Source organism: Rhinopithecus bieti, unplaced genomic scaffold (assembly GCF_001698545.2).
Source record: "Rhinopithecus bieti isolate Rb0 unplaced genomic scaffold, ASM169854v2 scaffold_3040, whole genome shotgun sequence".
Taxonomy (NCBI): domain Eukaryota; kingdom Metazoa; phylum Chordata; class Mammalia; order Primates; family Cercopithecidae; genus Rhinopithecus; species Rhinopithecus bieti.
The window spans coordinates 9908821-9923781 of NW_016804657.1; the positions used below are offsets into that span (position 1 = coordinate 9908821).

Consider the following 14961-nt stretch of genomic DNA (forward strand, 5'->3'; position numbering starts at 1 on the left):
AACAGAATTAAAAACAAAAAAAATCACATGATCATTTCAACAAATGCAAGAAAAGCATTTGACAAAATTCAACATCCCTTTATGACTAAAACCTCCGCAAAATTGGGATACAAGAAACACCTCAATGTAATAAAAGCCATCTATGACAGATTAACAGCCAACAAAATACTGAATGGGGAAAAGTTGAAAGCATTCCCTCTGAGAGCTGGGACAAGGATGCCCACTCTCACCACTTCTATTCAACATAGTACTGAAAGTCCTAGCAAGAGAAATCAGACAAGAGAAAGAAATAAAGGGCATTCAAATTGGTAATGAGGAGGTCAAACTGTTGCTATTTGCTGACAATATGATTGTATATCTACAAAACCCTAAAGACTCCTCCAGAAAGCTCCTAGAACTGACAAATCTCAAATAAATTTAAGGAAATTATAAAAGACCTTGTCCTTTTATCATTTGCTGAATTCAGCAAAATTTCAGGACACAAAATTAATGTACACAAATCAGTAGCTCTGCTATATATTAACAGCTACCAAACTGAGAATCAAATCAAGAACTCAACCCCTTTTACAATAGCTGCATAATAATAATAATAATAATAATAATAATAATAATAATAATAATAATAAAATACTTAGGAATATACCTAACCAAGTAGGCGGAAGACCTCTACAAGGAAAACTACAAAACACTGCTGAACGAAATCATAGACAATACAAACAAATGGAAACACATCCCATGCTCATGAATGGGTAGAATCAACATTGTGAAAAAATTGTAAACTGCCAAAAGCAATCTACAAATTCAATGCAATTCTCATTAAGATACCACCATTATTGTTCACAGAACTAGAGAAAACAATCCTAAAATTCATATGAAATCAAACAAGAGCCTGCATAGCCAAAGTAAGACTAAGCAAAAAGAACAAATCAAGGGTATGAATACCAGGAGGTGGAGATCAATGGTGCCACCTTGGAGGCTGGCTATCATACCATTATTGTCAGCCTCTGGAGCACCTGGTTGAATGCCATCTATGTGACCTCCCCCACCAAGATAATTGGCAGACAGCATAGTAAGTAGCAAATGGAAATGAGATTTTACTAAACCCTTCTCCTTCCTCATTTCGAAGGCCTTCTGGGAAAGACAGCAAAGTTGAGCTCCTATAAACCAAAAGCTCTGGCCCCAGCTCTACCTGTATGGTGTGGGGAATGGCCCATTCTTCCTTACTTCTAACAACTGGCTCTTCCAATACACTTCAAATACCTGGGAACCTATTCATATCCATCCTCTGAATGGGAAGAAAATTGCTTCTCCTTGGCAAACAGCTTTGGCCTGGGCAATGGTCCCAGTCTGCCATTAGTATGAGAAACTTTCCAGTATTTTCATTTGTGTGGTCACTATTCTCTTCTATTTCCTTTTGTGTATTAGTTCATAAGCACTACCTTTCAAAAGCACTAAGACATTCTAGAGTCCTTGATTGTTCACTAATCTTTCCATTCATTTATTAAATAAACATTTATTAAGTTCCTATTACATGTCAGATGTTGTGAGAATTCTCATGATAATAAGAAGATGTATGAGACATAGACATTTTATTTAGTCAAACACTCAACAATGTTTGAACTTCTACTCTGTACAGGGTGCTAACGATCAATAAAGGAGTAGTCCAGTTTTAAGACAACACAACAAAAATGAACTCTCAACTCCACTGGCCGTAACACCTTTCTACTGAGATCGTCATGGTACAGCTTCTTGATGAACAGGTACTATTTTTAATGGTCACTCTCTTCACTTTTCCCTTCTACTCCTCAACGCGCAGATGAATTGTGTGTTGTACTTTCCAGTTGAACTTTCAACCCAAATATTCAAGGAAATTGCTCTTACCAAATTACTTAGCATGTTGCCAAAACCAATGGTCAATTCTCTTCCTATTGTATTTGATGCATCAGCAGCATCCATCATAGTGGACCACACTCCTCTTGAAACACTTTCTCCAGTTGACTTTTACAATGCCATCCCCTCCTAATTTTCCTCCTGCCACCCACTTCCACTCAGTATCTTTTGCTGGCCCCTCCTCCTCTTTTCAACCTCTAAATGTTGATATGTCTATTCCAGGATTCAGTCCAGAAACTTTTCCTTTTATCCATGAATATTATTACCCTAGCTTATTTCATCTAGTTCTGTGCCTTTAAAAATTATTCTATGCTTCTCACATACAAATTGACCTCTCTAGGACTAGCACAAGGGGTGTAATTATCCTAAAGTAACACAGAATTTTAATAAGCTGGCCAAGAAGAGGGATTTTCCTTTTCCCAGCATGAGGGACTGTGCCTAATATAGCTCCCTGTAGAATGGGTGGCTTTCTCCCCTAAGAAAAAGGAAACTCTTTGCATGAGTCCCAAGGACTCTAGGTGCTGGGCAGTTGATTTTCCCAGACAATCTTGTGAATAGCTGGCACATAAATCCAGACTGTTTCACGCCAACAGCCTGTGTTCCTCCCTTGATAAAACTGTGTCCTTGTTCTTACATCATAAAAAGTTATAATAAGGGAGACTAGTGTTCCTACACTGAATGAAGACTCACACTGTTAGCCCAGCAATTTCCTAACAATTTATGCCTCAGCATAAGATAAGAGGATGGGGAAATCATGCCGCCTCTTCTTTTGCTAATCAGTAATCTTTGTGAGTTTCCGTAATACAGAATATTATTTAACCCATGATTATCATATTGAGAAATTCTTTACAAATTCTGATGCCAATAGGTGGTAACTCAGATGGGCATCACTTTACACAGCATGCTGACCTTCTCTGAGCATGTGGACAATTTCATTGTCTCAGGATCGCATGTATAAAAGACTGTCTTTTTTTTCCATTGAATTTACTTTTGTCAAAATCAATTGGTCGTACAAATTTAGGCCATTAACTCACACATAAGCAAAAATTCCCTCAACGTGGATTATAGGCCTAAATGTAAGGGCTAAACTATACACTTCTTGAAGAAAACAGAAATTAATATATTCATGACATTGGATTAGGCAAAAGCCCAAATTTTCCTGGTAGAAGGAAAAAAGTTGAAAACTGAGACATGATCAACACTAAAAATGTTTGCATGTTAAAAGATATCAATAAGAAAGTGGAAAGATAAGCCACTTTTGACTGGAGGAAAAAAATTTAAATCATATATTTGATAAAGGACTCATATCCAGAATGTTAAATGCACTCACAACTAAATAACAAAAAGATAAATAACCCAATTTTAAAATGAGCAAGATATTTGAATAACCATTTCACCAAAAGGGTGTAGTAATGGCCAATAAAGTACATGAAAAGATGGTCAGCATCATCAGTCAGCAGGGAAATGCAAATTAAAACTACAACGTGACACCACTTCTTACCAACTAGAATGCTATAATAATAATAAAAAAGACAATAACAATTGGAGGAAGTGAAAGCACAACGATGTGGGAAAATTAAAATACTTATGCATTGTTGATGGGACAGGCCACCGTGTTTAAAACCTTTTAGCAGTTCCTTACAACATTAAAGATGCACTTACCATATGACCTAGCAGTTTTACTCCTGAATACCTCAAAGAAATAAAAATGTATTTCTACACAACACATGACTGTGAATATTCATAGCAGCTTTATCCATAATACACTTTGGGAGGCCGAGGCGGGCGGTTCATGAGGTCAAGAGAGTGAGACCATCCTGGCTGACATGGTGAGACCCTGTCTCTCTTAAAAATACAAAAATTAGCTGGGCATGTGGCGTGCACCTGTAGTCCCAGCTACTTGGCAGGCTGAGGCAGGAGAACCACTTGAACCCAGGAGGCAGAGGTTGCAGTGAGCCGAGATAGTGCTACTGCACTCCAGCCTGGTGACAAAGTGACACTCTGTCTCAAAAAAAAAAAAAAGGTGGAAACACATAAATATCTATCAGTCAATTAACTGATGGCAGCCATCCATACAATTTAATAGAATTTGCCACCTAAAAGGAATGAAATATTGATATGTGCTACAACATAAAGGAACCACATGAGTATACTAAGCTAAGTGAAAGAAGGCAGATACAAAAGACCACATATTGCATGATTCCAGTTGTATGGTGTCCAGAAAATCAAATCTGTGGAGTCAGGAAGTCGTAGGGGCTGCCTAGAGCTGGGGGGTTAGGAATAAGGGGTGGCGACTGATGAGCATGATGGATTTCTTAGGAAAGATAGAAATGTTCCAAAACAGGATCATGGTAATGGTCACACAAGTCTAAAATTTTACTGAAAATAATTGAACTGTACACTTAAAACAGCGGAATGTTATAATATGTCAATTATACCTCAGTAAAGCTGTTTAAAAACAGAAAGTTGGTAGAGTGGCCCCCATCAGCCTTGCTCTTTGTCTTACTGCTCACTCTCCTAAAGAAAGCAAAATATTTATGGGTTTAAAGAAAGCTTACAGTTATTGCTTTTACTCAGAGACTCCAAGAGACACTGGCTGAAATCTAAGAGCCTCCAGAACTCTCAACAGCTGAAGGAACATTCGTTCCCACCCTGAAGGTGATGGGGGTCTGTAAGGTGCACTTCAGCTTCTGATACAGCAGGCATGGTGTGTGATGCACCTGGACGGTTTCAGATAGCACTCCACAAGTCTCAGCAAGACCCAGGGCCTGTGTCTATTTCTGAGAGCTTCAGAGGACAAGCTGCTACATCTTGCATCACAGGGCCAACCTTTCCTAGGCAAGTATGTTTGAAGCATTGGTAGCCAGGTTCCAAGTAGAAGGTGAATGTCTACAACACAGGAGAAAGACAAGACACAGAGTGGAGTGTCAAGCTAAATCATTTGTAGAATATTACTTCCAACAACTTCAGAAAGCATTCTTTTCAAGTGCTTATGGCATTTTCACCAACATAGACCATATGCTGGACCATAAAACAAATATCAGTATATATCCAAGAATCAAAATCATAAAGAGTATATGCTCCACCCACAATAGTATTTAATTAGAAGTCCATAACAATAAGATATCTAGAAAATCAATTTTAGAAAACATGCAACATGCTTCTCAGTAACACTTGGGTCAAAGAAGACATCACAAGAAAAAAATCCAAAACATCAGTGACTGAGTAATCAAAATGTTGGATACAGCGAACATAGTGTTTAGAGAGAATTTTACAACTTTAAATGCCTATAGTGGAAATGAGCCAAGGAGTAAAGTCAATTATCTATGCTTTCATCATAAGAACCCTGAAAAAGAAGAGTAAAATAAACCCAAAGTTAATAAATATAAGCCAATAATAAAAATAATGAAAACATGAAATAGAAAATGAACAAACAACAGAGACAATCAGTGGCCAATTTTCTGTGCTCCATGCACAAAAATTCAGTTCAGAATGATTTTATATTTAAATATATATCCAGAACCACAGAGATCTTAGAACAAAAATCAGGAAAATATAGGAATAAAATGGGAATTCTGTGATTCCATTACAGAATTACAGAAAGTAATTGCCCACCAGGTAAACTGAGGGGAGGGCAGGGAATTGACTAAGAACAGGCAGAAAAAAACTTTCTGGAGTGAAGGAAATGGCTTATATCTTCTTTTTGGTGGTACTTACATGGACATATATAACTGTCAAGCTTCATTGACACTGAATACTTAAGTGTGTACACTGAACGCTTAAAATCTGGGCCTTGTAATGTGTGTAAACTACATCTCTATTTTTTTAAGTAGAGAAAGGTGTCTTGGGGGGTTTATGGCAGTGGTGTTTGGGCAGACTGGGGCATAGGTTTCAGAAGCATTCACAGCATCTTCAGTTCAACAATTTGCTAAGAATGGTTTTGCAGCCAAAAATATAAGATAAGTGCAAATATCTATGATTAGAGTCATTGGGCATGCCATATAATTAATTCGTTATCACTAGATACCTTTCCTTCAATGAGGTTCTTCCATTAGGAACTCAGAGCTCTCCAGAGAAAAATTGCAATTGAGGTTTGGATATATTGGGTGGAAAAGAAAGTCATCTCACATAAAACTTAGTGATTGGAGCTGTCACCATTGTAAATTTCTAAACTTTGCAAAACAGCAGCAACATTTCAAACGACATTTTGAGAGAGGCGATAATGGGCTAAAATAGATTTCCCCCCAGGTGGAATTACTGCACAAGGACAATTACATTGCCCTTGGAGACTTCTCCCAGTTTGGTTTAAGTTCACAGATTGCGGATCCCAGACAGCTGGTATCAACTAACCAGTGTTCTGTTAAGGCTAAACCCAAGACTCTTTATCACACTGTGGCCTTAAGATTGGATTTCTCTTCCTGTTCCTGGGAAGAATTAGAGATATAACCTAAAGGTCACTATTATTCTGAGAAAAGGGATCCTGGAGGAGGAGGGAGCAATGAGTATGTGGCAGGAGTTCAAGGTGACAAGGGCTGAGCCAGAAGCCACAGAGCATAAAGCTCCAGTCCTTCCTCCAGGGATGAGGCAATGAGGACTCCAACTCCTCTGTCCAGGTTTTAACAATCTAACTTACGGTTAGAGCTTTTTCCTTTTCTTTCAACTACTCCTGGCAGTAGTGGGGTCATGGAATTTTTGTAAAAAATGGGGTGGAGGAAAATAAGGCATCTGCATGAGTGTATAACCATTTTACCTCTGTTTTTAGCCCTCTTCTGGGTCACACTAGAATCAGATCTGCTCTCCAGCATCTTCTGTTTCCTGGCGAGTGATTCCTGCTACTTTGGATTGGCCATGACGGGCTGGAGCTGCCTTGTGACAGGAGCAGGAGGGTTTCTGGGTCAGAGGATTGTCCACCTCTTGGTGGAGGAGAAGGAGCTGAAGGAGATCAGGGTGTTGGACAAGGCCTTCAGACCAGAACTGAGGGAGGAATTTTCCAGTAAGTAAACTTGAGTCATGGGTCTGTGGCTCCATCTTAAACTCCGCATGGGTGTGGGGAGGTTGACCTTGTCTAGCAAGTTACGGAAAGTTGTAGCCAAATGAAAGCCAATCACACATCTAAAGTCATCAGAAAGGAAACAGTATAAAATGGTATAGGGTAAAAGATACTGGATGGGGTGTCCAGAGACTGGATTCTGGCCCTGACCTAGAACTTGAGAGGCAGCCATGTCAGCCTCAAGGCCCCTTTTCTTCTCTTCTAGAAAATCACACATGAGTTCTCTTTCTTGTCTACAACTCTTATGTTCTGAAGCTTTTTGTCTTGGCGATTGCTGTGCAACATTCACAAAGGACACCATTACAGTGGAGACCTCACCAGTGGGTCCCTGCCTCTCTAGACTACCCCAGGCTTTGTTTCATTTTATAACTTCTTTAGCATCTTTAGTGAAGGCAAAATAAAAGGAAGTGAAGGTACAGGTGTGTGTGTAAGTGTATGTGTGTGTCAAAGAGAGAAAGAAAATGAGGGGGAAAGGAAGTCAGAGACTGAGAATGAGAAAGAGAATGAATGAGAAAGATAGTGTGAGAGAGAGAGCATCAGCAAGAGAGAGAGAGCGAGAGTGAGAGAGATCATCAGTGAGAGAGAGAGAAAGAAAGCGTGCACAGGTGCATAGCACAGAGCAGAGACAGAGTAAAAGGCAGTATGAGGCCAGCATGCCTCATTTATATTTCTCATACATAGCCTTTTTTAAAAAACCATTTGTCTCTGTTGCTCAATATCCCAAAGAAATTGACTGCAGATTTTGCTGTAGTAACTCTTTGTGCAAATAATCCTGTGAGGAAGGTAGAAAAGGGGTCACCTCCAACTAGACAATGAGCCCATCAAGTTCTGGAAACATAAAGTAACTTGCCAAAAACAGCTGATTAATGTGTAGCAGAGCTCAGACCAGAGCTTCATTCCAGAGGCTTCATCACTTGACCCTGGGGCTAATCCTTGGCAAAGTAGGTTTTCAGTCTCTCCCTTTGCCTCTCTGTGTGCCCCAAACCAATTCTCTGTCCTCCTCCCAGATGTGTGCTCTTTCCCAGTAAACTGCTACACATTCTGATTTCTGTGCTTTTGTTTACTTGTTCCTTTTATGGAATGTACACCCTCCACTCTAACACCCCCACTCTAATCATCTATCCAGGTGACTGGGTGAACTATGTGTCTTCATGCAGGTTCTGGCTGCCTAGAAGGTCCTTCCCTGTTCACACAGAAGCTGCCCTTGACACTCTATTCTTCTTTCACTCTTCTCTGACCTCTTCAAATGTCCAATTTCCTCCACTTTCTGTTCTTTTTTTTTTTTTTTTTTTTTTTTTTTTTTTTGAGATGGAGTCTTGCTCTGTCGCCCAGGCTGGAGTGCAGTGGCCGGATCTCAGCTCACTGCAAGCTCCGCCTCCCGGGTTCGCGCCATTCTCCTGCCTCAGCCTCCTGAGTAGCTGGGACTACAGGCACCCGCCACCTCACCCGGCTAATTTTTTGTATTTTTTTTAGTAGAGACGGGGTTTCACCGTGTTAGCCAGGATGGTCTTGATCTCCTGACCTCGTGATCTGCCCGTCTCGGCCTCCCAAAGTGCTGGGATTACAGGCTTGAGCCACCGCACCTGGCCTCACTCTCTGTTCTAATGGTGTCTTTGAAAAACAAATATTAACAAATGACAAATATTAAATGTTTGTACTCCTTATGTCTCAGCAATATTTGCAATCTAACATCTGATACCAGGAAAAAGCAATGCTCAGCCTAGAGGAACAGTTTTCCTATGGTGAAAATGCGGGGGATATAATAGATGGGCAGAGGTCTGTATGAAGATAAAAACAGAGAATCTTTTCAGTGTTCTTTCTGTGCCCAGGCACTGTGCTAAAGGTTTTGTATGTGCAGGCTCATTACTCCTCATAACAACCCTATGAGATCGGTAATATTATTATCCTCCTTTTTTACAGGTGAGGAGACAGGCACAGAGAGGTTAACCAACTTGTCCAAGGTCCCACAGTTAGATTATGGCGAGGCTGGATTTGAACCCAGGCAGTCTAGTGCAGCGTCGGTGCCCTTAAGCAGTAGTTTATCTAGCAGCTTCTCTGAGCCTCCCTCCAGCCCAACACACACCACAAAAGCAACTGCATTTAGTCTACATAAAACACTTGCCAAGTCCACAGTGCCTTGGAGAAGGAGGGAGCTATGGCTCCATCAAAAAAGTTCCCTTTTCTGGTCTCTCTAGATCCCTGGGAACTCACTGGGGAAGAGTCATTTTCTATCAGCTTTGGACTTCTTCCGCTTTGAGATGGTAATTCCTTTGAGCTAGTCTGTCTAAAGTCGGCAGTAAAGGAGAAGCAGAGAAAGGGAGTAGAAAAGGTAGAGGTGGAAATACAACCAGAGAAAATTCCGCTCTCGGGCTCACATCCACCTCCTTCCCAGCAGCCTCTTCCCTGACTCCACCATTGCAGGGCCTTCTTGGAGTTGCCTGACAGTGGGAAGGGGCTAGGAGTAGACAAAACAAGGCAGAAGCATCAGGAGAGCAAATGGTCCCGCCTGTACCCCAGGAAGGAATTTCTCCAGCCTTTAATTTTTCATTCCGAATTTTGTTGTCACTGTTCTTTGGCCTTTGTTGGCAATTTCAGTTAAACTGGCTTATTCTTACTCTCTCAGAAAAGTTGATTCTAAACAGCTAGTCCTGCACCTGGTGTACAGGGTCCAAAAATGGCAGGTGGCATGGGCAGATTTGAGCCTTCACTAGAAAACTGACTTTAGATCTGTCCCTTAACCTCTCTGAGCCTAAGTTTCCTCACCAATAAAGTAGGACTGAGAATAGCTACCTCACGAGATAGCTGTAAAAGGAAAGAAGCAAGCTGTGGGCTGTATGCAGATCATAAAGCACAAATGAGTATAGAGTATTTATCTGAGCTCCATGTAGCATGGTGTTCATTTTGGGGCTAATTCTAGGTGACAGCTTTACTGGCAGCGTTACTGCCTGTGGATTTCAGAGGAGCCTGAAGATATGGATGTTATATCTGCTGCCCTTGGCTAGACACTAGACAGCTGAGATGTTAGTTCATCAGTGGCTAACTCATTTTCCGCATTGCTATCTGCTTTTTATGATATCTGATAAAAATTTCTCAATGAAATTCATCATTTAAGCCCATCTGCAATTCCTGAGTAATGGCTCCACTCTCCTCCCAATTGCCCAAGCAGGAAACCATAGGGGTGATTTTGTCTCCTTTTCCTCTCAGCCCAGATCCAGTAGGTACCAGGACCTACTTCAAGGTAAGGTCTGAAATTCAAACCTGGTGTATCTCTCCCCTCCTCTGCTTCCACTGCTGGACCCTGCCTCCAGCCCTCGTCTAAGCTTTGGCACAGACATTCTGATTAGTCTCTTGATCACCTGGATTTCTCCTATCCCCTATACCAGTCCGTTTTATATCCTCAAGCCAAGGTAAATTTCCTATGCCACTACTCTGCGTCTGTTTCTCTTGTATTATTAGTAGTAAGAGTATTTTGAGACAGAGTCTTTCTCTGCCACCGAGGCTAATGTACAGTGTCATAATCTCAATTCACTGCAACCTCTGCCCCCCGGACTCCATCCATCCTCCCGCTTCAGGGTTGTGATTAGCAGGGACTATAGGCATCTGCCATCATGCCGGGCTAATTTTTGTAATTTTAGTAAAGACAGAGTTTTGCCATGTTTTGCAGCCTTACCTCCACCTCCAGAAATCAAGTGATTCACCACCTCAGAGTCCCAAAGAGCTGGAATTACAGGCATGAGCCACTATGCCCAGCCTGTTTCTCTACTGATTCCAACAAAAATAAGGGTTTTTCTTTGACATGGTGCTGGAGACCCAAAATCATAATTCTATACATGATTCCTCATTACCTACAGAATTAAATTCAAACTTTCCCTCTTATACCCAACTCTCCACAATCACTATTCTCCATAAAAATTTGGTGAGTCTCCCATGACCCTAGCAATGCTTATATTCCAGGGACATGTGACAGTTCACTTCTCACATTACTTTTCTGGAATAAGATGGGGTAGAAAAAGATGTTTGCTCTTTCCCAATAAACTGCTACACATGCTGATTTCTGTGCTTTTGTTTGCTTGTTCCTTTTATGGAATGTACACCCTCCACTCTAACACCCCGCTCTCACCGTCCTGGAACACCTATGTAACATCACCTTTATCAGAAAACTTCCCAACCAGATCCTGAAAGCTTTCCAATGACCTGACCTGTGTTCACACAGAGCTCCAGAACAAGACCAAGCTGACTGTACTGGAAGGAGACATTCTGGATGAGCCATTCCTGAAGAGAGCCTGCCAGGACGTCTCGGTCGTCATCCACACCGCCTGTATCATTGATGTCTTTGGTGTCACTCACAGACAGTCCATCATGAATGTCAATGTGAAAGGTACGGTAGCCTGGGGAGGAGATAAAGCAAGTTGGTTAAATGAGTTTCAGAAAGAAGGACAAGAAAGGGAAGAGAAGTCACTCCATTGAACACCTGCTGAGCTCTGGGCCAAGTGCCTTTGCTGGTCACTACTGACTGGGGAGTTCCAGGCTGGTATCCTCAGTTTTTTAGATGAGAAAACTAGGGCTGAGAGACAGCAAGTAACTTTTCCAAGGCCCCACAGTTAAGTAAGTAAGTAGGAGCGTTAGACTTTAAACTCACTCTTGTGTGACTCCAAAGGCTGTGGAAGCTCTTTCTACTGTGGCCCCAATCAAAAGTCAACTAAACTCCAACTTCAAACTCAAGATATCCAGCTACTCCTTGGCTCTCCGGGCCAGTATCAGACCTTCCAGGTGCCACCATAGTCATCATTTTGAACCTTGTGTGTAGGCTGATGAGAACATTCAGAGCCCTCCTGCCCAACTCAAAGAAGAAGTCCTCTCGAGAGAACTAGTGAAGCTGGTTCACAGAGGCCTGTCAGGACACAATTATCCAGCACATGCCTTCCCACAATATTTTCTTAACAATAAGAGTTTCCAGTGTCCAGAATACAATCTCTTCAGCTCACCACAGGGCCTACTATTACAGAGCCATTTCTAGCCAGGTGCCCAAAGTGCACCCTCATTTGATCCACTTTTTTTTAAGGAGACTGCCATGTAGTCTCACCCTCTGACTCCCACAGCCCAGTCTCTTCAAACCACAGCACCCCACCGCTGGCCTGGCCCTCCACATTCAGTCTACTCAAACTCTTATAAAGCAACTAATTGCTTTTGAGTCTCTAGCACTACCTAAAAAAAAAAACCCTTACCAGTTTCTACATAGCCATACCCCTAAGTACCACTACAGTTCGAGGAGTGTGCTAAGAGTAAACAGTTTTTTTGTTTTAATGTTGACTTTCCACAGCTCCCAAAAACAGGGGATAACAAATGACAGGGGAAGTGTTAGAGGCATCTGTTTCTTAAAACCATTATCACTCCCAGACTTAGAAAATGCTTCACAATGATGGCCATTTCATGAGGCTGTCTCCAGAAACTCAAATTGCAGAGAGACTTTAAAAATGGCTAAGAATACAAAAATAAGTAAATAAAAAATGATCATTAGCCTAGGAAATCCCTTCCTTCTTCAAGGGAAGGCACTCCAGATACCTCCATGAACTTTGCTTCCACACAGCTCAGGGCATGCTGACAGGTCCTCCCAGTGCAGGTGTTATCAGCAGAGGCCACACTCCTCTCTGCAGTTCTCCACCAGGCTCCACAGGAAACGCCAGGGCAGGGTTTAAAGGAAAGTTTATCACCCCCACTTTATATAACTGGGTAAACAGAGTCGGCGCCAGAATTAGAAGCTGCTTTCCCAAGGAACACACAATCAGGAAAAAGAGTGTGGGTTTCCAGCATCTCCCCACAACCCACTGTTTGCTCAATGACTCCAGAGATGGTCTTTGTAACAAAGTTTTATTAATCCATTGCAAAATGAGAAAAATACCAGCAATTCTATGTATATCTAAGAATGTATCTTGCCTATATTCAACTGTGAATTTGTGTGTGTAATGCAAATTCTTTCACTGTCCTTTCTTGCCTAAGGACTGACTGGGACTGTTCATATTCTCAGATTTTTTAGATTTTAAATGGTCTGTCTTTAATTGTATTGATGACAACTCATACTTTTTCAGTATCCTTACTTGGCAAAATATAAAGTGATTACCCTAGGTCCTTTTCCAAAATTAAAGTGTATATATATATATATATACACACACACACACACACACACACACACACACACCACACAAACATAGGTCCATCAAACCCGAAAGTTTAGAAATTCTTGCTTTCTAGAAACCAAATGTCAGTTTCTTTTATTTTGTTTTTCCTATGGCTGTATCATGACCCAATCTCAGTCAGAGCCACAGAAGAATACACCCTGAGTCTGTTATAACCACTGCACTTGGGAGTGGGGAGTGGGGCACATGGATCTGTGTACGTGGTTGCAGCTTCTTTGGGATATTTCCTGACACTGACATCATGCTCTTCATGGGCAGGTACCCAGCTCCTGTTGGAGGCCTGTGTCCAAGCTAGTGTGCCAGTCTTCATCTACACCAGTACCCTAGAGGTAGCCGGGCCCAACTCCTACAAGGAAATCATCCAGAACGGCCACGAAGAAGAGCCTCTAGAAAACACATGGCCCGCTCCATACCCATACAGCAAAAAGCTTGCTGAGAAGGCAGTGCTGGCAGCTAATGGGTGGACTCTGAAAAATGGTGATACGTTGTACACTTGTGCCTTAAGACCCATGTATATCTATGGGGAAGGAGGCCCATTCCTTTCTGCCAGTATAAATGAGGCCCTGAACAACAATGGGATCCTGTCAAGTGTTGGCAAGTTCTCCACAGTCAACCCAGTCTATGTTGGCAACGTGGCCTGGGCTCACATTCTGGCCTTGAGGGCCCTGCGGGACCCCAAGAAGGCCCCAAGTGTCCAAGGACAGTTCTATTACATCTCAGATGACACGCCTCACCAAAGCTATGATAACCTTAATTACATCCTGAGCAAAGAGTTTGGCCTCTGCCTTGATTCCAGATGGAGCCTTCCTTTATCCCTGATGTACTGGATTGGCTTCCTGCTGGAAGCAGTGAGCTTCCTACTCAGCCCAGTTTACTCCTATCAACCGCCCTTCAACCGCCACACAGTGACATTGTCAAATAGCGTGTTCACCTTCTCTTACAAGAAGGCTCAGCGAGATCTGGCATATAAGCCACTCTACAGCTGGGAGGAAGCCAAGCAGAAAACCATGGAGTGGGTTGGTTCCCTTGTGGACCGGCACAAGGAGACCCTGAAGTCCAAGACTCAGTGATTTAAGGATGACAGAGATGTGCCTGTGGGTATTGTTAGGAGATGTCATCAAGCTCCACCCTCCTGGCTTCATACAGAAGGTGACAAGGGCACAAGCCCAGGTCCTGCTGCCTCCCTTTCACACAATGCCCAACTTATTGTCTTCGTTGTGTCATCAAAATCTGCACAGTCACTGGCCCAACCAGAAGCTTTCTGTCCTAATCGTATAGCAAAGGACAGACAATATAATTTGCTGTTACCCAATCTCAGTGGCTGATTCTGAACGATTGTGGTCACTTTTAACTTGAGGTTCTCTTTTGACTAATAGAGCTCCATTTCCCCTCTTAAATGAGAAAGCATTTCTTTTCTCTTTCATCTCCTATTACTTCACACAGTTCAATGTAAAGAGCAATAAATGTTTTAATGCTTAACCTGGAGAGAGGCATGGTTTCTGTTAATACATACTTTCATCCTTTTCCTTTCATTTGCAACTATCACCGTCTCCAACTTAGAAGAGTAGCATGAAACCAGGGTTGTGGGGTGGGCAGAGTAGTGGGAGGTACAGAAAGGGCAGATGAATACTGAATAAGCTCTACTGTGTTTTAGGCATGTATGAAATGACCTACATATGACATATATTATCTCATTTAATACTCATCAGAAGCCTGTCAATTGAGGAAAATGACAAGTCTCAATCATTTTAAGAGATTTATTTGAAGATGTGCCCAGGAGACAGGCCTATTCCCTTCTCCAAAGATGATTTTGAGGGCTCCAATTCA

General features: G+C 41.9%; 1 protein-coding gene across 2 annotated transcripts; it reads left to right on the top strand.

Annotated features, from left to right (window-relative positions):
• Positions 1-1683: 1683 nt before the first annotated feature.
• LOC108528160 (3 beta-hydroxysteroid dehydrogenase/Delta 5-->4-isomerase type 1) lies at positions 1684-14623 on the top strand. Of its 2 annotated transcripts, none has more exons than XM_017869849.1 (4): positions 1684-1760; positions 6653-6883; positions 11154-11318; positions 13393-14623. In XM_017869849.1, exons 2-4 carry the CDS (start codon positions 6739-6741, stop codon positions 14202-14204), a joined length of 1122 nt encoding a protein of 373 aa, XP_017725338.1. In that variant the 5' UTR covers positions 1684-1760; positions 6653-6738; the 3' UTR covers positions 14205-14623. The 2 variants fall into 2 exon arrangements, with proteins under 2 accessions (XP_017725338.1, XP_017725337.1); XM_017869848.1 differs by lacking the exon at positions 1684-1760 and adding an exon at positions 6406-6524.
• The last annotated feature ends 338 nt before the right edge of the window (positions 14624-14961 follow it).

Excerpts from the sequence above, each read along its gene's own strand:
- LOC108528160 (XM_017869849.1), top strand. The coding sequence starts at position 6,739 with ATGACGGGCTGGAGCTGCCTTGTGACAGGAGCAGGAGGGTTTCTGGGT. Across the intron at positions 6,884-11,153 it reads ACTGAGGGAGGAATTTTCCA|AGCTCCAGAACAAGACCAAG; the intron begins GTAAGTAAACTT and ends GTGTTCACACAG. Across the intron at positions 11,319-13,392 it reads CATGAATGTCAATGTGAAAG|GTACCCAGCTCCTGTTGGAG; the intron begins GTACGGTAGCCT and ends CTTCATGGGCAG.